At 46.0% G+C, this 23,183-nt stretch overlaps 1 protein-coding gene and 1 long non-coding RNA gene across 12 annotated transcripts in view; both read right to left on the reverse strand.

Annotated features, from left to right (window-relative positions):
- The window catches only part of DNAJC5 (DnaJ heat shock protein family (Hsp40) member C5), a 48,594-nt gene extending 25,461 nt beyond the window's left edge, over positions 1 to 23,133 (reverse strand). For 8 of the 11 annotated variants that reach the window (XR_014021741.1, XR_014021742.1, XR_014021743.1 and 5 more), the window contains exons 1-3: positions 20,194 to 23,133; positions 16,964 to 17,023; positions 1,244 to 1,481 (exon numbers count right to left, since the gene is read on the reverse strand). Coding sequence is in view for 4 of the 11 variants with exons in the window: in XM_081292531.1 (XP_081148657.1) it covers positions 1,244 to 1,481; positions 16,964 to 17,023; positions 20,194 to 20,636 (741 nt within the window). In the remaining 7 variants the exon portion in view is untranslated. Of the gene's footprint in view, positions 1 to 1,243; positions 1,482 to 11,974; positions 11,997 to 16,963; positions 17,024 to 20,193 lie in introns of those variants that run through there. The other 3 variants (XM_081292533.1, XM_081292535.1, XM_081292532.1) reach the window with 3 other exon arrangements.
- On the reverse strand, positions 2,624 to 11,935 carry LOC308647953. Its single transcript, XR_014021745.1, has 2 exons — positions 6,013 to 11,935; positions 2,624 to 5,821 (listed from the first exon to the last, which is right to left on the reverse strand). It is a non-coding gene; the product is annotated as an uncharacterized lncRNA (long non-coding RNA).
- Positions 23,134 to 23,183: the final 50 nt, after the last annotated feature.

Consider the following 23,183-nt stretch of genomic DNA (forward strand, 5'->3'; position numbering starts at 1 on the left):
AGAGGGCTGGTGCTGTAGCTCAGTGGCAGAGCACTTGCCTCGTATGTGTAAGGCACTGAGTTTGATCCTCAGCACCATATAAAAATAAACAAATAAAATAAAGGCATTCTGTTAATCTATAACTACAATTAAAAAAAAACTATAGATCTGTGTTTAAGTACAAGGAAAGTTAAAAAGAAAAGGTCTATTCTCAAAAACCTGCCACTCAGGAGGTGATTTATGGATGAACAGGTAAGGAGCCACCAAAACGTTCCTGTCCCCTGACCAGTGCCCAACACACCTCTGCCTGCCCTCCAGTCCTGCTACATGTCACCTTCACTTAAATCGGTGATACCAATGAGACAACCTGGACCACAGCTGGGTAGCCACTGTTCACCCAGCTGTGCATCTCCCCACACGGAGGAGGAGGAGGACAAGCTGCAACAGCACGAGGGCAGCAGTGGTCTGTGATGACCCCTCTGATCACACTTCTCAAGAACAGGTCCTCGGCAGAGCAACTGCCATGGTCTACAAGGTTCAGGACACCCAGCAGAGGCCCAGCTGCAAATATGAAACCAGATGAGACAGTGCAAACAGTGACCTCCACAGGTGAACAAGCGAGAGCACGCTGGTGGTTGGCACTCTTTTTAGGTATTGAGGATAGAACCTAGGGATGCTTTATCACTGAGCCACATCCCCAGCCCTTTTTATTTTCAGAGACGGTTGGAGTTGCTGAGGCTGACTTTGAACCTGCAATCCTCTGCTTCAGCCTCTCAAGTCTCTGGCATCACAGGCCTGTGTCACTGTGCCCAGCCCAGTTGTTGGCATTCTTAAATTCACCATACTGAACTCTCAGAAAATGGAGTATTGGGGCTGGGGCGGTGGCCCAGTGGAGTATTGGGGCTGGGGCGGTGGCTCAGTGGTAGAGTGCTTGCCTAGCATGTGTGAGGCCCTGGGTTCGGTTCTCAGCACCACATTTAAACAAATAAAGGTCCATCAATAACTAATAAAAATATTAAGAAAGAAAGAAAGAAAGAAAGAAAGAGGAGTACTTTCCAGCCCAGGCAGGCATCTGCTGCCCTCCAGCTGTCATGGCAGAGAGGATATAAAGCAACCAGTAACTAAGAGGAGATCCACTGTTGTGAGTGCCTACCAAGAGAGTCTTACTAATATCCACAGGGGATAATCATCCACACCTCAACCTCAAATAGCACAGGCATAAACACACACACGGCCAGTCTTAGAGCAGTGCAGGCTAACATACCTCCTTACACACCCAGGAGAGCCGTGGGCCAGGGCAGAGCACCCGCTGCTCCTTCTTCTGCAGCCTGGCCCCTGAGAATGGACTGATCATTGCCGCAGAACCAGCTCCAGAGCAGATGTTGAGATACAGTAGTAAGTTGGAGCTCATACAGTGCTTCAGAAACTCGGGTGTTTCCAAGAGAACATGTCCTGAGACACATGGCAGAGGTGGCTCGCGCATTCCTGCCCTCAGGCTGCTCCTGGAAAAATCCACAGTGGAGACATGGCTGGCCAGCACGTCCCACATGTGAACTGTCTTTAACAATGCCAGCAAATGTGAGTTCAGACTGACTGCTTCCTTGCAAGGATGCCAACAACCAGCGATTCCACTGAGCCCAGCAGACACCAGAAGGTAAGAGGCACCAACCCAAATACGCCAAGCTAGCTCTGAGACATGCCCAACTCCAGGGGCTTAAAACATCAAAAAAACCAAACCCACACCCAACATGCCTGGAAACTGAGCTGGGAGCAATCAGTCTATTCTGTAAGTCATGTTTCTCTTCTGTATATAAACACTGCCTGACCAGAGTTGCTGGATGAAGCTCTCTGAATCTTCACTGGTTCAGAGTCTTGTCTGATTCACAAAGCACTTCTTTGCTCAAATAAACTATATTCAATCTGAGTAAAGTTTTTCTTTTAACAACTTGGCATCTTAAGTGGGGTCTCAAGTGACCTCCAGGGACTCCAGGAACAGTGAGAGGCCAAGGGAAGGCACCTGTCAGGTCCACAGTGTCCACTGCCCTCTCCAGCAACCAGGGCCATGTATAGGACCTCTCTAACTGCTGCTCCATAGAGCTCTCCAACTCTGAGTTGTTGGGTGATGTTGTTTGGTTTTTAATTTCAAGCACTGGAAACTAAACCCAGGGCCTCCTTGTACATGCTAGGCAAGTGTTCTACCACTGAGTTACAGCCCAGTCGTTTTTGATTCATTTTTTCAAGAGACAAAATAATTATTTTGTCCATCATTACATTACACAAAAACATACAAATAATAGACTTGTACAGGGAAAACTCCCAAATGAACAGTAAATGACAGCACAGTAGTAATCATTTAAATTTGCTTATATCTTCTTTTTTAAAAAATATTTATTTTTTTTTTTAGTTGTAGTTGGACACAACACCTTTATTTCACTTATTTATTTTTATGTGATGCTGAGGATCGAACCCAGGGTCTCGCATGTGCGAGGTGAGCGCTCTACCGCTGAGCTACAATCCCAGCCCTGCTTATATTTTCTTATGATGTCAGCAAGCACCTGAGCCTGATGTCAGTGTAGGTTTTGTTCACTAGCCAAAGCTCACCATAAAGTTAAATCCTTCAGTGTCTTTGACTGCCCCACTGGAGTTTTTGGGTTTTTTTTTTTTTTTTTGGGGGGGGTAGTTTGTTTTTGCACCAGGCATTGAACACAGGGTGCTTAACCACTGAGCCACATCCCCGGCCATTTTATTTTGAGACAGGGCCTAAGTTGTTGAGGTTGGCTTTGAACTTGTGATTCTCCTGCTTCAGCCTCCCAAGCAGCTGGGATTACAGGTGCATGCCAGAGTGCCTGCCTTCCACTGGCTCTTGACAAAACTTTTGAGGTCCTCAAGAAAAGTAACATACTCCTAGTGCTCCAAGGCTGTGAGTTCCATCAATTCATCAAGTACTGTTCACCCCCTTAGCAGCAAGGAAACCCTTTGGATGGTCTTATAAGACTCAGTCCAGGGACTTTGTAGCATGGGAAATATGTGTCCTTCTGCTCAGATTCCCCAGTGACCTGAAAGCCAACTTCCTTAACAGAGAGAGAATGTCACTCTCTGCTTCCCCCTCTGGGGGGCCTTCTTGTTACTGCTCTTTGTAACTTCCAGCACAAACGTGGGAGGGAACTTCATCAGTTCAGGCTCCTGTTCAGCCTTGTGCCCCTGCAGAGATCCTCTCCATCAAATGCTACTAACATTGGAAGTAACTGTGGCCTTTCCCCAGCAGCTTGCCACACTTACTTAGTTTCTGTCCCTTTCACTTCCAGCTCCCAACCTAAAAGATATCTCAGGAGGACACTTACACTTCTGGATTTTCCTTCCTTCCATAACTTCACGAGCCAGGAACTAAACACTTCCATGCACAGGTGCCCAGGGCCCTGGAGACTGCAGCAGGATATGCTGTCTCTGCACCACAGTCCTCAGGCACTTGCACACTTGGAGGTGTGAGTATGTGGAACAGCACAGCCGGTGGCACCAAGGATCACGGTGGTCAAGGTGCCTGCAAACCAACACACCACCAAAGCCCTGCTTTAAAAAAAAGATTTTTTGAGGCAGGGTCCAACTAAATTGCCCAGGCTGGTCTCAAACCTGCACTCTTCCTGCCTCAGCCTCCCAAGTATCTGGGATCAACGGATGTGTGCAACCACACTCCACCTGTAGAGCATTTTAACCAAACTGGGTCCAGGATTGAGTGGCAACCAGTTAGAGATCTCAGCTATACATCTTATGAAAACAGGCTCCTCTAAATACAAGAAGTCTGGGACACTGGCTAACTTTATTTACAAAAACTATAGGCCTGGAACCTGTACTTTCTGAATAATGGGTTCACTAAGAAAAATTTGGAGTAAAAGTAGCCACAAAAAAGTTTTAACCTATATCAAACCGCTTACTTGAAAAGTGTTTAGAAAAGAAAGAATTCAAAATGCCAGAGGCAATGGGATGCACTCTCTGCCTGGTACATAGAGGTATCTAAAATACTTAACAAATCAAAGATTTCCTCTTTATAAGGTTCCTTACAGTTGGGTGCAGTGTTGCATGTGTACCCCCAACTATTCTGGAGACAGGCAGGACTGCAAGTTCTAATGCCAGCTTTGGTAACTTAGCAAAACCCTGTCTCAAAATAAAAAATAAAAATGGGGATATGGGGATGTAGCTCAGTAGTAGAGCACTCCTGGCATCAATCCTCAGTAGAAAAAAACAAAAGGGGCGGAAGTGTTCCTTACAGAAGGAAGTAAAAATAAAATCTCATACATATTTTTCTCAACTGTTAGTTGAGAAACCTTTAGCATCTAGGCAGGAAATATTGTTCTATATGCTACAAATAATTTGGATCTAGATATTTTTTATTTTTATTTATTTTTTGGGGGGTTACTGGGGACTGAACTCAGAACTCAGGGGCACTCAACTACTGAGCCACATCCCCAGCCCTATTTTGTATTTTATTTAGAGACAAGGCCTCACTGAGTTGCTTGACATCTCACTTTTGCTGAGGCTGGCTTTGAACTTGCGATCCTCCTGCCTCAGCCTCCTGAGCCGCAGGGATTACAGGTGTGCGCTACTGTTCCCAGTGAGATATTCTTGAATAAACAATTCAAACCCAATAGTCAAAAGCAAGTGTTATTGTAAAGGAATTATTAAGCTTTAGGTTTGGTAATGGATTATAATATTTTTAAAGTCTATCTTTTAGAAATACATGTTGAAATTTTTGTGAGTGACATGATACAGCTGGGATTCATACCAAAATAATCCAAGAAAGTGGAAATAGGTGAAACCAAACCGGTCATGAGTTCATTACAAAACTAAGTGTGGCTACATGGAGGTTTATTATACTATTTTCTTTCTCTTTGCAAATATTTTAAATTTTCCACATAGGCGATATTTTTAATCCCACTTCCCAAATAAGTGAGTTAAATAGATATAGAATGCTCATTTAAAACATGTCCTTCCTAAACCTGAACGTTTAATATTCTTATAAAGAATGGTAAGTTTTGGGGTTCAGTCCTCGGCACCAAAAAGGAGAATGGAAAGCTGAGGGCAGTCTGTACAAACAACAACCTAATCCTCAGGCTCAGCAAAGAAAGCAAATAGTGAAAAGGAAAGCGAGCAACCTGCCTCCTCAGCTCCCTGCTGCAGATAGGAGGCATCCTGTGCCCCACCAATCAACTGCACTGCACTCCAAGAGAGCACCTGCTTCCAGATCGAGGACAGTTCACAGCGGCTGGCCTATAGAAATGAGATCACTGAGGGCTAGGGATCTTGATTATAACTGGAATCACCAAAAGAAACATGGGAAACAACTCCACACAAGCACAGGAAGAAAGCAAAAGAGGCCTCTCTGCAAGCATAAGCTCAAGGGAGGAAGGTGTCTGCTCTGTGAAAAAGCAATTTTTGTATTAAAGCAGAAAGACTGATTGTTCCAAAATGAGAAGAGGAAATGCACTGGACACAAACACAGTGATAAGAGCACAGTAGGAGGGTTGGGAGTACTGGTCTGCCATCTGGGGCCTGTGAAGGGTCCTTCCTCGCCCTTTAGTTAACTGGCCTGCCTGGGAGACAAAGACTGCACATCATGCTTTCTTGTATTTCATCTTGTCTTGACTAGGGTTCTGGTGACTCAAAATTGAGTATTCTCTATTAAAAGAGCTAAGGTGTTTAGTGTTTTTTTTTTTAATTGTACAACTTTTTGCATTTGCCTTTGAAGTCTATCACTTCTAAGATTTTTTAAAATGTTTTTATTAGTGTACTATAGTTAAATGTAATAATGAGGTTCATTTTGATACAGCTATAAGATTGCTAAATGGAGCTGGGGATGTGGCTCAAGGGGTAGCGCGCTCGCCTCGCATGCGTGTGGCCCGGGTTCGATCCTCAGCACCACATACCAACGAAGATGTTGTGTCCGCCGAGAACTAAAAAAAAAATAAATATTAAAAATTCTCTCTCTCTCTCTCTCCTCTCTCACTCTCTCTTAAAAAAAAAAAAGATTGCTAAATGAACAATGACCATCGTTCACAGCAACCTGTGATTCTATTTTGTTTGAGGCCTTTTGTTTTTGTGATGAGGTCTTGTCATGTGGCACACAGCCTCCAACTCAGGATCCTCCTACCTCAGTTCCTGAGAAGCTGGGATTATAAGAGTGTGCCACTGTGCCAGCTTATGATCCTATTTTGATCAAATGTTTTAAATCATATATATGTAATATATATGTGTACACACACACACACACACTTTTTAAATTGAGGATTGAACCCCGAGACACTTTACCACTGAGCCATAGTATCAGTCTATTTTATTTCTTTATTTGCAACAAGGTCTCACTAAATCGCTGAGGCTGGCCTCAAATTAGTGATCCTTCTGTATCAGCCTTCTGAGTCACTGGAATTACAGGCATGGTCACCACACCTAGCTAACCTTTGATTTTTTTTTTTTTTTAATGAACTTTCTTTTTCTTTTTGTGGTGCTGGGGATTGAACCCAGGCCTTGTACATGTGAGGTAAGCACTCTACCAACCAAGCTATATCCCCAACCCTTTTTATGAACTTTCTAATATCAAATTCTAAATTAAGAGCTGGAGATGTGGCTCAGTGGTACGATGCTTGCCTGATATGTGTGAGGCCCTGGGTTCAAAATTAAGTCTTTTCCTTGATTTTAGGATTTTCAGATATGCATTCAGAAAACCCCAAAAAGATACTTCTCCTTATAAAAAAGAGAAAACTAATTGGGTTTTAAGTATATATATTAAATCATACTGGAAACATTGTCAAGCAAGTGATGCTAAACCTTTGAGTGAAGTTTACACGGCATGGAATCCATAGAAATCTACGCATTCTGGCTTAATGTTACCAGTTCATAACTCTAGTTTTAAATATCTTAACATGTTATATACCACAGGAAAAAACAAATTTCCTCAACAACCATTCATTACTATTATGGACTCTCAGCAAATCTCCACAGACCTTTTAGGTCTTGTCATTCTCAGAGAATGATTGTCCTGGGGTTTAATTACACATGAGGGGTTCACCACTGAAGAGACAATGGAAAGAACATGGACAAGGAATTTCTGATGAATAAGATCATCCACTACAAGTTGGAATGGATCTCATGGAAAGCAAAGGGAGATCAGTACAGGAATGGGACTGGGGTGGAGGCGGCGAGGAAGGTAAAATACTGGGGAGGAGACACTGGCCAAATTATATTGCTGTATGGTGTGCCTGTAAGAACATGTAACAACAAATCTCACCACATGTACTATGATGCAACAATAAAAATGGGGGGAGGGAATCCCTGCAGAACTTTTATATTTGAAAAAATTTTTTGAATGGACTAACTAGGTGATAACTAACTATAGGCAAGGTGGGCAAGGCTGGAGAATGGTCCCTGGGGGTGTGCCCTGGGATTATATTGTCCCCATGCCCCCCCTCCCATCTGCTTCCCAGCTGCTTGTGGTGAGCAGCTTCCTTCCACCACACCTTTCCACCAGGAAGTTTTGCCTCACCTCCTACCTTTGGGTCAGAGGGATGGAGTCAGCCACCACAGACCTAATCTCTGAAACCGTGAGTCCCAAATAAGCTTTTTCTACACACATACACATAAAGGACAACCACTGCACTGGGTAAGAACTCCCAGAATCCTAATGAAGAGACTCACTTACTCAAAACTGCTAACCCAACATCAAGGGACCAAGAATTACTTAAATACCAAGAAATGACCTGTCAGATCTTCATGCTAAATCAGCAGTACTAAGGCTGGTAAGCACTAAACTCCAGAGAATTGATCCTAGTTAAATTACCTACCAAAACCCATTTAATAAGCAGCGCTATGGCTGTGCATGGACACACCTGCAATTCCGGAGACTTGGGAGGCTGAGGCAGGAAGATCACAAGCTCCAGGTCAGCCTGAGCAATGTGAGAACTGTCTCAAAATAGAGTGCTCCAGGTTCAATCCCCAGTATTTAAAAAAAAAAAAAAAAAAAAAAGGAGGCAGTGTAACAGACTTAAATTAGAGAAACAAAACTGGTATTTCAGAAATGTAAATGTATTAAGCAGGAAATCGTGAAGAGCTGGGAGGCTGCCTGGTCCTTTCAGAGTCCTGTAAGCCTCCCATTATAATACTTCTGCATGCCATGACTCTTGACAAGAGATAAAATTATCCAAATTATGAAAAAAAAATTTTTATGAACTTTCTTTCTTTCATGAGGGGCCAATCTGTATTTTCCAGTGGGGACGGATCTGGTTGTTATCTGGATGCTAAAATGGTTTACAATTAATATTTGGTTTGTTATACCCATAATTCTGCTATGACAATGAAAACCTCAGGTGAAACATTTCTGGCACCTGTTGGGTTATGTGAACACTTAGATGGATTTCATTCAATTGCCACCTTTTTTTTTTAATATTTATTTTTTGGTTTTAGATGGACACAATATCTTTATTTTACATTTATGTGGTGCTGAGGATCGAACCCAGGGCCTTGCACATTCTAGGCAAGTACTCTACCACTGAGCCACAACCCCAGCCCCAATTGCCACCTTTATTGTATATTTTCTGGTTCTAAAGAAGCTTTCTTATGCAGAAAGGTAATAACATCTAAGCAATTATTAGAAAATGTGTTTCCCACTGTGTGCAGTGGTGCATGCCTGTAATCCCAGCAGCTTGGGAGGCTGAGGCAGGAAGATCACAAGTTCAAAGCTAGCCTCAACAAGGGCAAGGTGCTAAGTAACTCAGTGAGACGCTCTCTCTAAATAAATACAAAGAGGGGCTGGTGATGTGGCTCAGTGGTCGAGTGCCCCTGAATTTAATTCCAAGTACCCCCCCCAAAAAAAGAAAACATGTTTCCCTTATGGTGCACGCCTGCACAGATCTGCAGCAGTGGGGTGCTCAAATTGCTGCACAAGTTGTGTGACAGTTTAAAGTACTACAAACCACTAGCACCACGTAAAGCTAACTGAATTAAATGAGATACCTTGGTCAAAGGTATCCCTGAGCCAGGTAAGGTGGCACCTGCCTATAATCCCAGCTACTCAGGAGACTGAGGCACGAGGATCAAAAGTTTAAAGGCCAGCCTGGACAACTTAGTAAGATACGAAACAAAAAAGGGTTGAGATGTAGCTCAGTGGTACAGTGCTTACCTAGCATATGCTAGGTCCTGGGTTTGAGCCACAGAAACTGGTGTGTGTGTGTGTGTGTGTGTGTGTGTCTGTCTGTCTGTCCCTCTCTCTCTCTCTCATACATACACACACACTCTACTGACTGATAACAACCAGATCCATCCTCACTGGAAAATATAGATTCCTCATGGAAGTCACTGGAAGGCCACTGGCCCTAATAACATAACCTGGTGTGCCTCCCACTCCAACCAAATCTGACAGGAACTCTGACAGGACCCAGAAGCATGAGGCTTTAATGCATTATGCCACAGCATATTTTCACCAAGTGAAAGCAGTCCTTCATGGCCAACCAACTGATGACAAGAGGACTTTCATGATCTATGACCCAGAAACTGGGTCTTCTAGAAGTGACACTTAGAGCAACACTGCCCATGAACTCCCATGGAAGGGACCATATCAAGTTCTTATCTATAACAGAGTTTTGTGGCCCCAGGTCCTGGATCCTCATCTCTCAACTGAGATGGTGGTGGCAGCTCCAGAATCCTAGAATATGCATCTGTTGGAGACCTTCAGATGGAGCTTACCAGGGATGCTTTCACCAAGCAAGGACAGCACCCTGGAGGCGGGCAGTTCCCAGAGCTATGGATGAAGACGTCCCTGCCATCACAAAACGCTCCTCTTTTTCCCTGCTGTCCGAATCCCTTTTCTGTCCTTGTAGGATGGTCCAAGGGACCACAAACTGTGGATAGCTTTAATAAAGGCTTATGCTCTGTCTGGCCTGGCTCACTCCAGAGCAATTATGAGGTTTCAGACTAAAACCCAAATGTCAGAAAAGGACTCCATTAATGACAACACCTCTCTGTGTTCCCAAAGGTGGTCACCCTGAAGCCCCAGGAGTAGGGTGCTTTCCTCGATAGGCTGAAGACTGCTGCGACCACATGCCCCACACTCCCTGGAAGCAGCCCTCTGGCCCTTCCAGCTGATGAAAAATCCACTGCCCAAGTGATGTCTGCCTCCAGGAGTGCCGTATGCAGGACCTGGGGACGATCTGTGTGGCAGAGTGACTGAACGTGTTGCCAGACACAGCTCAGCGTGCCCCTTTCTACGGAGCATGGTTACACACCCCTGCGGTAGGCTATTTAGGCATCACAAAGAAGTGAGTTTCCCTTGGCCTTGTCAGGAGTGATGCAGACTTGGGGGCAAAGATTTAACAGACCTTTCCTCACACTGCACTGGGTGGCTCTTTGCTAGCCTGCGCTGGGCCTGCCAAGAATCTGCTTGCTCTGCTCTGCTCTGCCTTCTTTAGTTTTGATTTTGCTGTTTGGCCTGGCTCACTCCTGCCTTCTCTCTTGAGGTCCATAACACCTCCCATAACTGAGGCCAAAGGGGTCAGAAACCAAACTGTACCAACACTGAAGTGGAAGAGGAGGAATGAGTTTCCACAGAGGGAAGCTTCCTGATGAATTCCTGGGGGTTCGCTCTTGGTAGCTGTGCCATTTATACGGAATTTGAAACAAATCCCTAAACTGGGGGAAATCTTGGATTCTGTAGCCAAATAGACACTCTGGGGATTCAGAAAGAAAGGGCACACTCTGAAAGGGGGTAAGAACATTGATATTCAGTGAGAACACTGAGCGGACAGTGTAGCTTCAGCTTTCCTCCTCCTGCCCATGCTGGGGACCGGCCTGTGTCTAACCAGAACTCAGCCCCGATTTTACTACTGCAACAGAATTGCTCAAAAGGGTGGGCAAGGGGCTGGGGTTGTAGCTCAGATATCTTACCAGCTGTACGAGGCCCCAGGATTCATCCTCAACACCCCCTAGAATGTGGTGAGTCAGGGTATGGAGCCTGCAGTCCCAGCTGTTTAGGAAGAGGCTGAAGGGGTGTGATCAACCAAGCTCCGGATATCAGGAGGCAACATAGCAAGACTCCCTTTCCAAAAAATGTGTAGGCCACAGTGGCATACAACTGTAATCTCAGTGATTCTTGAGGTTGAGGAGGGATGATTACAAGTTTGAGACCAGTCTCAGCTCGGTGAGGCCCTAAGCAACTTAGGGAAACCCTGTCTCAAAATAAAAAATAAAAAGGACTGGGGATGTGACTCAGTGGTTAAGTGCCTCTGGGTTCAATCCCTGATACCCATCCCATACCAAATGTAAAGAGAATAAAAGGGTGGTCAACACTGGTCTCTGGAGACACAGCCACCAAACACACTGAGGAGACTTCTCAGGGAAGAGAACACGTATGTACAGCTAGCAGGCAGGTATCCCAAGCAGTGGATGGCAGCTCTGACTGCCATGCTCTCTCATTCTGTTTCCTGCTGTGGGTCTCCAAGTTACTATGACTTGTTATCTACAAAAATGGATCCTCTGAACAAAGCCACTTTACACCGAATAAGGTTCTTAATCACTATGAGGCCTCAAAGACCAAGACCAATTGGACTCACCACCATTGAGCTATTTTCGTGTCTGAACTCCGACCTGATTTTGACCAATTCAGTTCATGGAGATCCTGTCAAGGAGTATACTGCAATTTCTTGGTATTATTCTCCTGACAGATACAATAGTCTCCCTGATGTTGGTATCACTTTGAAAGTCTGAAATGCTCATATTGTAGTTATCCTTTGTACATCAAATGATTTCACCACAGTTAGAATAACAAAACAAAGCAAGCATTAAAAAAAAATCATCCAACTGGGCTCTCCTAGCATATGAGAGGCCCTGGGTTCGCTCCTTAGCACCACATTAAAAATAAACAAATAAAAAGGGTATTGTGTCCAACTACTACTAAAAAAAAAATATTAAAAAAAAAATCATGGGGCTGGGGATGTGGCTCAAGCAGTAGCGCGCTCGCCTGGCATGTGTGTGGCCCGGGTTCGATCCTCAGCACCACATACCAACAAAGATGTTGTGTCCGCCGAAAACTAAAAAATGAATGTTAAGATTCTCTCTCTTTCTCTTAAAAAAAAAATTTTTTAAAAATCATCCAGGGGGGCTGGGGATGTGGCTCAAGTGGTAGCGCGCTCACCTGGCATGCGTGCGGCCCGGGTTCGATCCTCAGCACCACATACAAAGATGTTGTGTCCGCCAAATACTAAAAAATAAATATTAAAATTAAAAAAAAAAAATCATCCAGGGTCTGGGGCTATAGCTCAGCGGTATAGCACTTGCCTAGCATGTGTGAGGCACTGGGTTTGATCCCTGGCACCACATAAAAATACACAAATAAAATAAAGGTATTGTGTCCATCTACAACTACAAAAAAAAAAAAAAAATCCAACTAATTTAATGTTGTGAATTTTGAACTCCGTGCTGAGATCAAACAAATCCCATTATGATGGTGATAGAAATGGTATCAGTGCCCAAGGTTTTGATAGTAACAGGTAGAACCAAAGAGGCAAACTGTTAAATGTGACCAAAAGCTACCTCTGTGTTTAGCAAACTGTAACCTAACTTATTGCAACATTACTGAAAGTATGTTTTGTAACAAGTAGTAGAGTCTCTGCCAATCACAGCAGGTAAGCTTTCAACCAATCACAGGCAGCCAACTGCTCAGACGTGTTCATGTCAGGCAAACTTAGACCTGTCATCAGGCTATTTTTACAAATCAGTTTCTGTCTATAAATTCTGCCTGCCCCGTTGCTGAATGAAGCTCTATGAACCCTTACTGGTTTAGGGTGCAGCCCTGTTCACGAAGCTTCCTTTGCTCAAACAAACTCTATTTTTTTTTTCTTTTAACACCTCTAACTACTCCTAAGAAGCCTGTGGGATAGGTGCCCAGTCCTGTGAACAGGAGGGCAGCTCTGGGGTCATCTCCCTGGGCTGGAACCTGACTGCCACTCTCAGGGGCTCAATGACCAGGCAAGTCCTGAACACCTCCTTTGTCAGTATCCTCTTTGTAAGCTTGTTTGTGTAAAGGGAGCACAGCAATGTCAGGCATACAAAACATGTTAGTTATCATATGATCAGCAGCTTACAGATAAGAAGACCAAGGCTCAGAAAGTATGAATAACCAACTCAAGGTCACGCTGCTAGGGCTGGGCAGCACTGATTCATATCCAGTCTGACCCTATGTGCTATACCTTGTAACTGATTTTCACTAACCACTTTGCAAGAAAGTAATTCCTGGCCTGACAACAAATGACTTTTCCTGGATATCAAGCCTTTTCTGAGTAAGGTATTATTAATATTTATTTTTCATAAAAATAAAAATATACATATAGACAAATTTATAAAACTGAGTAAGTTATATTGGTCATTCTCTAAATCTTAGTCTGAAGACTAAAATTAACTATTGTTGCATAGCACTTTAGATGTCAAGCGTTTTCCTTAACTTATAAATCGGTGTTTAAGGAACTAGGGGGAGGTGGCTGTCTACCAGCTGGATGATGATTCTGGGGCAAGTGAAGAACAGTGATTGCCAGTCCACTCCAGCAGTTCCCAGGTCTGCTGCACAATGGGTAGCCTCACCACTAGCATGAGCTTAGGCCCCCCTAAAGGTGATGACAGACAGACACTGCTGAATGCTTGAGTGTTTCCCCTACACTAGAGCAGGTTCAAGAGTGCACATGCTGTCAACATCTGAATGCACCCCAACCTACCTGCCTGAGACAACAGTGTCAAGACCCAGCTGGACAACTCAAGGCCACCTCAGAGGCTGTGTGTGACAATACTTTTGTTTTAGGATATTTTCGAAGGTAGTTAAGTATGGTGGCATACACCCACAGAATCGCTTGAGCCCACAAGCTTGAAACCAGTCTGGGTAACGCAGTAAGACCTCGTTTCAAAAAAAAAAAAAAAATTTTCCCCCTTTTCATTGGTAACATTTAGTAAAAAAAAAGGGCTGGGGATGTGGCTTGGTGGTTAATTACCCTTGAGTTTAAGCCCTGATATCAAAGAAAAGAGAAGGGCTGGGGTTGTGGCTCAGCGGTAGAGTGCTCGCCTAGCACGTGCGAGGACCTGGGTTCGATCCTCAGCACCACATAAAAATAAATAAATAAAGATATTGAGTCCAGCTACATAAATAAATAAATAAATAAGAAAAGAGCAGGGAGGGGCTGGGCACAGTGATCCATGTTTATAATTCCATCTATTCAGGAAGCTGAGGCAGAAGGATTGAAAATTCCAGGCCAGGAGCTGGGGTAGAGTGCTCGCTTCACCTGTGGAAGGCACTGGGTTTGATCCTCAGTACCACGTAAAAATAATATAAAGGAATGTGTCCATTTATAACTAAAAAATATTAAAAAAAAAAAAATTCCAGGCCAGCCTTGGCAACTTAGCAAAACCCCATCCTAAAAAAAAAAAATTAAAAAATGGGATAAGGAGGTAGCTCAGTGGTAGAGCACCTCTGGGTTCAATCCTCAGTACCAAGAAAGAAAGAGGAGATGCCAGGTGTGGTAGCCCACACTTGTATTCCCAGAAGCTCGGAAGGCTGAGGCAGGAGGATCATGAGTTCAAAGCCAGCCTCAGCAACTTGGCAAGGCTCTAAACAACTCAGTGAGACCCCATCTCTACATAAAATACAAAAACAGGCTGGGGATGTGGTTCAGTGCCACTGGGTTCAATCCCCAATACCAAAAAAAAAAAAAAAAAAAAAAAAAAAGGAGGAGAAGGAAGGAGGAGAAAGAGGAGGAGGAAGAGGTAAAGGTGTGGGTGGAGGGAGAAAAAGAAGAAGAGGAAGAAGAGGAGGAGGAGGGAGAAAAAAAAAAGCAGGGGCAGATAACACAAGAGTAGAAGCCACATCAGTACCACACAATGGGGAGATGCAGGGATGTTGTCCACCTGATTGCTGGTGACAATCTGTTAGGATTACTCAACAAGACAGGATGAATCAAGAGAAAACTGCACCAACAGAAACAACATGTTAAGAGGTAATTCTGTTAACTGCAGGGTCATTTTAACATGTATGATGGTAATATCTGTGCTTATTCTTCAATGCTGTACCATTACACTGGATAATATGTGGAGCTCAACTTCCTCGTCTATCCAAAGTGAACCAGAGCTACCTTGAAGACTTTCCCAGGGCTGTGGCTGATGCACCTCAGATAAGCTTGCCATAGTGCCTGTTCAACAAGCCACAGGTCATTTCAGAGTGTTTGCTATTTCAAGGGTCCTTTCAGGGGATTTCTAAGAAGGGCAAATTAAAAAATACTTCATAGATAACAATTATCCTTAAAGTATAGAGGGGATTTAACCTAGAGCTTCACACATATTAGGCAAGCATTGAGCTATACCCCTAGCCCACAGCCAAAAATTTCCTAAAGGATGCATCAAGAAAAATCCAGTAAAAATTATTATAACTGGCAAAAACAAAACCAAACTCCCTAAAACAAGAAACAAATAAACAACAACAAAAAAACCCCTCAGATTTTAATAACAAATCCTATAATAGTCCCTGGCACCAAAACACACACTGCTATAAGGTCAGTGAAGTGGCATATGCCTATAATTGCAGCACTCAGGAGGCTGAGGGGGGAGGAACATTTAAGTCCAGGAATTTGAGACCAGCTTGAGCAATACAATGAGCCCCTGACTCAAAAAAACCTAACTAACCCCCTTCCAAAAAAAAAAAAAAGGGAGAAAGACAGATATATTACCAGAGGGGAATAATAAATAATATCTGGGTAATATAGCCAAGCATGGTCACCACACCTATAATCCCAGTGACACAGGAGGCTGAGGCAGGAGGATGACAAGTTCTGGGCCAACCTGGGCAACTCCGCCAGATTCTGTCTCAAAGTAACAAATCAAAAGGGCTGGTTTCAATCCTCAGTTCAGAGGAGTAGGGTGGAGGTATGTCAAAAATTATGTAGTTTGTAGTCTTTGACCCAGCATTTGTTTTAGAAAAACCCTCTCACAAGAAGACACTACTATTTAATAAAGAAAAATCTTATGGGACTGCCTAGCTAAAACCCAAACATTTGCTATGCTATTAATCCCTTCTAATAATAGAAGGAAATAAAAGGCAGGCACAGTACACACTCCTTTTGCAGAGCTAAGGCCACTAATACTCAGCACTCACCTCCATTCAGAAGAGAAGGTCTGACAAAAGCCCACGCTCTGGGACCCCGAGGCCCCTCTATTCAGTTCTTGGCCCTTAAAGTAACTCAGTTTTAATGTGATGCATAATTTGGTTCTGTTCATTTCCATCTCCACCCCAACCAGTGAAAAGAACAGCGGCACACAGGGGCAGAATTCTCTAAGAGGACGGTCACTCATTTTTCTTTCCCAGAGATACCCAGAGGGTGGAGCACAGCTGATAGGAGGCTGGCCAGTCAGCATTCCCACCCTCTGATTCACCAGGTTTGCAACTTTATAACCAATAAGCAAGCATTCCTCAGAACACAGCAATGGAGAGACTTTATGTCTCATGTTCAATGTAGAACAATTAAAAGGACAATAAAATGACAACCCATGATGATGAGTAAGGTTCACTTACATTCACAGAGCACCCACAGTGTATCACTTCTAAAAATATTTGTTGGGTTTGCTCTGTCAGGGATAAATGACAAAGTTCTCTGCCACAGAACTAACTTTTACAAATCACTTACATAAGAATGATTTTGGAATGAAGTGAAACCTTAGTGTATAGTCAGTCCTGAAGACATCTGAAGAAAAAACTGACCAGTCAGGTGGGGTGGCCATGCATCAAGAGGCTGAGGCAGGAAGATCACAAGCTTCAGGAAAGCCTCATCAACTTAGCAAGACCCTGTTTCAAAATAACAAGCTCTGGGAATGTAGCTTAGAGGTAGAGTGTACATGGGTTCAATCCCCAGTACCACGAGCAAAAAACAAACAAACAGACAAACAAAAAACCTTATCAAAACAGTTTTTGGTGACTTGCCTCAAATATGGTCTCACTGCACTCTTCCTTCTTTGAAGAATGAGATATTGCACTTCATTTCTGCAATTTTAATGTGAAACATCAATGTGCTTGCAAAACTCTTAAAATTTAAAGCAATTTTTATTTCTCAAGATTTGAATCTATTAAATGTTACGTATCAAGAACAAGGCAAGGCCAAGCACAGTGGCCTATAATCCCAGTGGCTAGGGAGGCTGAGGCAGGAGGAACACAAGTTCAAAGCTAACCTCAGCAAAAGTGAGGTGCTAAGCAATTCAGTGAGACCCTGTCTCTAAGTGGTTCCCTGAGTTCAATCCCCGGTACCAAAAAAAAAAAAAAAAAAAAAAAAAGGAAGAAAGAAAAAGAAAAGAACAAGACAAAAGAGTTTCACTAACACAGCACACTCTGAGTTAATGCAAGGTGTCAGGCAAGACAATGGCACTGAAGGCTGTTGGGTAAGCTAATCCTTAAATCTTTGGGGGCTGACTTGCCAGTGACTGAAACAGACTAGCTAATCCTCATGGGAGCATCATTATCTCAGGTAGCCCTGGCACACAGTCCAGGTTTAGATCAAGGGTGTCTTAAGAGTAGGATTTTCATAAAGAGAGGTTGTCACCATTTTTCAGCTTCTTTATCATTTCCGTTTAGGAAACAGTTGGTGAGACATCTTTCCATTTATCATTTCCTTTGCTCCACTGAAAGGCAAGAGGGTGGTAACCATCACCTTCAATTTACAGCATGCAGAGGCTCAGAGAAAGGACCTGAACATGTGAGCTCCCGTCATGTCCTTTTTCAGGAAGCAAAGTCTAGCCTATTGTGCTGACACAGAGAGGAAGGGAGGACTGTGACAGAGCAGGTGTGCCTGACAGAAGACCACACACCCTGGACTCCGCAGCCTAGAATAATGAGCCTCATGTTATAAGTGCTACTTCCCGACCCCACCCCACCCCACAGTTTTGGGGATCCCAACCCAGGACCTGGCACATGCCAGGCAAGCATTTTCACACTGAATTTCACCCAGTCCTGACTGCTACCATTTTTAACTTCCCAACATACAAAACCTAGAGACTCATTCCTGTAACACAACTGGTCCTCATGATTGTTTCCACACAAATGGCTTCCAATCAATCCCCTGAGAACTTAGGGGTTTATTTCCTTATTGGAGAAAAGCTGCCTTCATTTGGTTCTCCCACAACTTTCTATACTCTCTGGATATCATACCTAACTCTAGAAAACAAACCTCTACCTCAGATAAAGCTCTACCTTCTCACAACCCCCAGTCTCACTGCATTTTAGTCATTCACCCAACAAACCTTCTGAGCATCTATATACTCCAGACCAATGTGAGGACTGCACACCTGGGCTGTGAAGAGGCAACGCTGGCAGACTGTTACAGGGTTCTGCCTGATAATAGATGGTTGATGAACAGTCAGAAGAAAGCTGGTTCAAGAGGCCTGAGTTCAAGTTCCAGGTCTGATGAGTACTAACAGTGAGACCTTGAGCAAAGCAGAGTGGCTGAGTAGCCCTACAACTGCAGTCTGGCCAGGGCCACCAGCAGTGTCCACCGTCTCTGCAAAGAAATTCATGAGGAAAAGTGGCAGAAGTGTGCAGCATCTATTCAACCCTCGAAAAACACTAAGAATCGTCCTTGGAAACACAAGGAAACCCACTCATCTGACTTTAGCAGGGCAGGAGATGAAGGTCCTTTAGTTACAAAGAAGGCTCTGCTGGGCCTGCTAATGAGCTTTGGGCTGAGAGCATCAGGATCATTCTTATGCAGTTCTTTTAAAGAGTCAAGCAGATAACTCCAATTCACCCCATTACCTCATGTCACAACAGAGTGCTAAGGACAAAAGACAAACTTCTCAGAGCAAAATCACCTTTGGTAGATCTGATTTTTAAAAAAGCATTTAGCTTTGAAAAATTACAGATGTAAAGCTGCAAAAAAGGATTTACAGGAAAGTTCTAAACATGCTTCTGATCCTTCTCAGCTGGCTACCCTTTCCCCGCCTTGTGCCTTCATGCACTCACCACCATACCTTCTGGGCGACACTATACAGCACAGCTGCTGCTAAGCTCCTCCTTTCCATTCACTCAGCAAATATCCATTGAACACATACTATGTGCCAGCAACTGCTCTTTGAAAAAACAATCTCCCCATGGCCCTGACTTCAGAGAAAAATGTTAAATAAGATAAATACATTGAATATGACATCAGCTGGATCAAGTGCTGTGAGAAAATTAAGCAGGGAATGGAGGCAAGAAATAGGAGGTGGAGTGTTGAAATTCTAAATAGGGTAGGCAGTAACTGCCTCCCAGAGCCACAAGGGGTGTGGAGATGAGTGTTCCAGGCAGACCCAAGGGCGCAGCATCTGGGTTTGTTCAGAGACCAGCAAGGTGGCACTGGGCGGGTGCAGAGTGACTGGGGGGGGGGGGGGCTCAGACCCGGCAGGGACTGACAGAGCTCGGCTCCCCACCAAGAGTCTGCGTCCAGAGGCCACACTGGCTCTACAGCGGCAGCCATGTCAGCCAGCTGGGCCCCACAACACGGGTGAAAGGAGATGCACACACGGGGTTAAGACTCCCAAAGCCCTCAGCTGCGGTTTCTAACTGCTTCTTGGTGGACGAATCGCTCATTTCTTAAACTCAGCAGGGCATTTTTTAGAGAGAGCAGATCAAATAAAGGGACATAATATCTTGGACGCTTAGGTAGAGTTTCGCCTTCAGGTAACCGTGACAGTAGATGCAGCAATGTAACTGTTTCTGTCATTTAAACAGACTCTGGGTGACACACAAGTGACTTTAGACAAAAGCTCTCGCCAGACACAGCGTCCATCAGGCTCTGCCCCGCTGGCTAGCACACCCAGCAAGCAGCAACCCAAAGCCCCCCCAAGTCCAAGCACGAAAGCAAAACGAGGCCGAAACTTCTGCTTCCCCTTCCCGTAAGACACGACCGGACCCAGCTGGGAAACGGAAGGGCCTCGGGCCCTGCCACCGCACACCACCAGGGCCGGCCCGCGCCCGCGCGCCCACAGGCGACGCACCGCTGCCCGCGGGGTCTGTGCGGCGCAGGCCGGCTCCCACCAGCCCCGGGCAGCGCTCGGCCCGCGCGCGAGCAAGGCCGCCGCCCCCGCCGCCATTCGCTCCGCCCGCGGCCGGGGCCCGCGGCCCTCTGCCCTCACCCGCGGCCCGCCGGACGCGAGGCCCGCCCGGCCGGCCCGCGGTAAGCTCACCTGTCCCCGCCCGCCCGCTGACTCCGGGCTGTGGGCTCCGCGGCGCTGCTGGGCAGCCGGCCGACGCGCTCTTCCGCCTGGGTACCCGGGCGGCAGCGGTAGTGGCAGCGGCGGAGGCAGAGGGCGCGGGAGTTGCACCGGCAGCGGCGGGGACGCGCACGCTCACGCACGCACCCGCACCGGCGCGCGCGCCCCCCGGAAAGACGTGTGCTCCGGCGAGTTGGAGTGGCGCGTGGGGCTGGCCGCGCATGCGCCCAGAGCGCCTGCGGAGTCTCCGCCCAGGGACCGAGGCCGGGTGACAGACCTGGACTGAGGCTCCGCCCATAAGGGGGCGGGCCCCGAGCCGCAGCCGGGTCAGAGCCTCCGGCGGCGGGAGGAGTTCGTAGCTGCGGAGCCGGAAGGTCCCACTGCCCGGCAGGGCCAGGTTCCAGGCCAACCCGCATGGAGCCCAGGTGGCTCCCGTGTCCCCGAAGACCGGCAGGTGCCACAGAGAGCTGCGCGGAAGGAGAAATTATGGCTTGTCTCGCGCCTAATTTGCCTCGCTTTACTTAAGGTTGAGAAATATGTCTTCATCAACTGGAGAGGGAGCTGGTGGAAGATGGCGGGGAGACTCCACACCCCATCCCGAGCCACTGGCATGAGACTGACAGTGGTTCATCCCTATAGAGCCGAATGGGACTCCCTTCCTGTCCAGCCACCATCGCCCAGCCGCCCTCCCGGAATCACCTGGGAACCACGGCTTCGGAGGGAAGGCACTTGCACTCTCCGCCCCCGTCCTTCCCGTACAACCCAGTTCATCACGCTGACCCGGAGCCGGGGAAGCCGGGTCACCCGGTAACCTTTCCTGTCACTCCTATAAGCCACGTAAATGACCCCTGCACCAGGGCTCCTGCCGCCTCCCTTCGACTCTTTTCGGTGGACCACGTTCCATTCAGCAGCCATTTTTTTAAAAGCATGAAGCAGGCTGGGTGCGGTGGACTTTGCATACCTGTGACTCAGGAAGGCCGCGGCAGGGCGATAGCAAGTTCGAGGCCAACCTGGGCTACTGAGACTCAGAAAAATAAAAAGAGCTGGGAATGTAGGTCAGTGGCAGACCACCCAGTTCAAGCCCCAGCACCACCACCACCACCACCACCAAAAAAAAAAAAAAAGGACATCCACGTCTTCTCACGTCACACTATCTAAAATTCTCCAACAACCTGTCTCCCACTTCTAACCGCTTTCCCCTACTTTCATCCTACACCTCATGCTGTCTTGCTGATCTTGAATTGCCACGCTCATCCCAGAGTGGCGTGACAGCACAGAGGCTGCTTTGGAGGCCTAGCAGTCATTAAACTGCAGAACATCAAGCAGGCAGCAAAAAGGCCTAGGAAACCAAGAGATGGAAAGGCCACGTTGATAGGAACATCTGCCGACTCAGAATGAAAGACTGTGGGCCAGAATTGTAGAAGACAGCAAAATGGAACTGGGACCAATTTCAGAGTGAAGCTGTGTTCAGCCTTTTGGAGGTTAATAATGAATCAAGCGGCCAGACCCGATTGCTGCTCTGCAATCCAGACCTGTCCATGTAAAGGCTCTGTTCTCATCCCACCCAGTGTAGTCTCAGCTCTTCTGATCTCAAGTCTCCAACTCCAAATTTGCCTTGTTTGTTCAGCACTTGAGGGGCTTCAGTTACTCTCTATCATTTCAAATGGTCCCCACTTATAGAACAAGATCACAGCCCCAAGGGGCCGTTGTGTGTCTGAATAAACATCCTCTGTACTGTCCTTCTTTCTGAGGCCATCTCCACTACTCAGCTCCCCGCAGCTGCCTGAGACCCAGCCTCACAGGCCTTGGCTCCATACTGCACAGCTCAACTGTGATGGAGATGAGGCTTGCAGGGGCAAGGAGGCCCGCCAGTGAAGCGAATGCTGCCTGCATGCGAAGTCCCTGGAAAGCCCACTCCACAGCCTCAACTTCCACTTGGCTTCCTCAGAAGCGCTGACCAGCACCCTTTACCTTCACAGAGCAGAGGTTTTGTAGTTTGTATTAACTGTCCCCTGCCTGCCTCTCCCAAGGGTATAGTCTATGACAGCAAGGACTCCCCTGTCCATTCACCACATTTTTGCCATTATCTTGAAAGACACACCAAACAAGCAAATGTGGATTTTTTTCCCCCAAAGGAATGCTTTATTAATAAATTGACCATCGTTCATTTTAACAAGATACATCAGTGACCATTCTATTCCTACAACCTGCCTTCTCACCACACCCATTGATAGCTTTTAACCCTGGAAAAAGAACATTAAACAGTACTCTTTTCTGGCTCCTGCATCCTGTTGTGTGGTACAGTGCCCCTAGGGCATCTGATTCTACCAGACAGACCTGAGTACCCCCCTCCCCCGCCAGGGATGTACAGATGTGCACACAGCAGGCAAGGTCTTGATGCCCTGCCAAGAGCCACTAAGGCACATGGCTGACCCTCCAGACCATCCCTCCCGACATGCAGGGCCCCAGTGTGAGAGGCTACTAGGGTGTGGCGGTTTAAAAATGGGAATGAAATCTTTGTAGCTCCTGAGAAAAGGTGACAGAGTTTCAGGTGATCCCAAAATTCCATCCCCAACCTGAAATGCAGAGCTGGTTCTGCTTCCCACTCATCCTATGTGCAGTGAACAGGCAGGCAGGCAGGCAGGGCTGTCTGCCAGTGCTATGCTGGCAGGTCAGGCCCAGGCAAGGCAGCACTGTGCAGGGGCACACCTTATTCAAAGGGTGCTGAAGACAGGCTCTCTCTCCACCTGGCCTCCCCCCAGAGGCCCAGCAGTCCTTTGGGCCAGAGTAGGGAGCCCATGGGAACTGCCAGTCTTTGAGAGAAGCAAGTTTTTGCACACAAGGAGAGAGGGCATTAGTGAATAAAACACACTAACCAATACAGGCAGTGTGTGACATAGGCCAGATGTAAAATTCTACACAGTGCTCAGAACCATGAATGAACCTCTTTTTACATATAAAAA

Source organism: Spermophilus citellus, assembly GCF_964194105.1.
Source record: "Spermophilus citellus genome assembly, chromosome: 4".
In the NCBI taxonomy this organism is placed as follows: domain Eukaryota; kingdom Metazoa; phylum Chordata; class Mammalia; order Rodentia; family Sciuridae; genus Spermophilus; species Spermophilus citellus.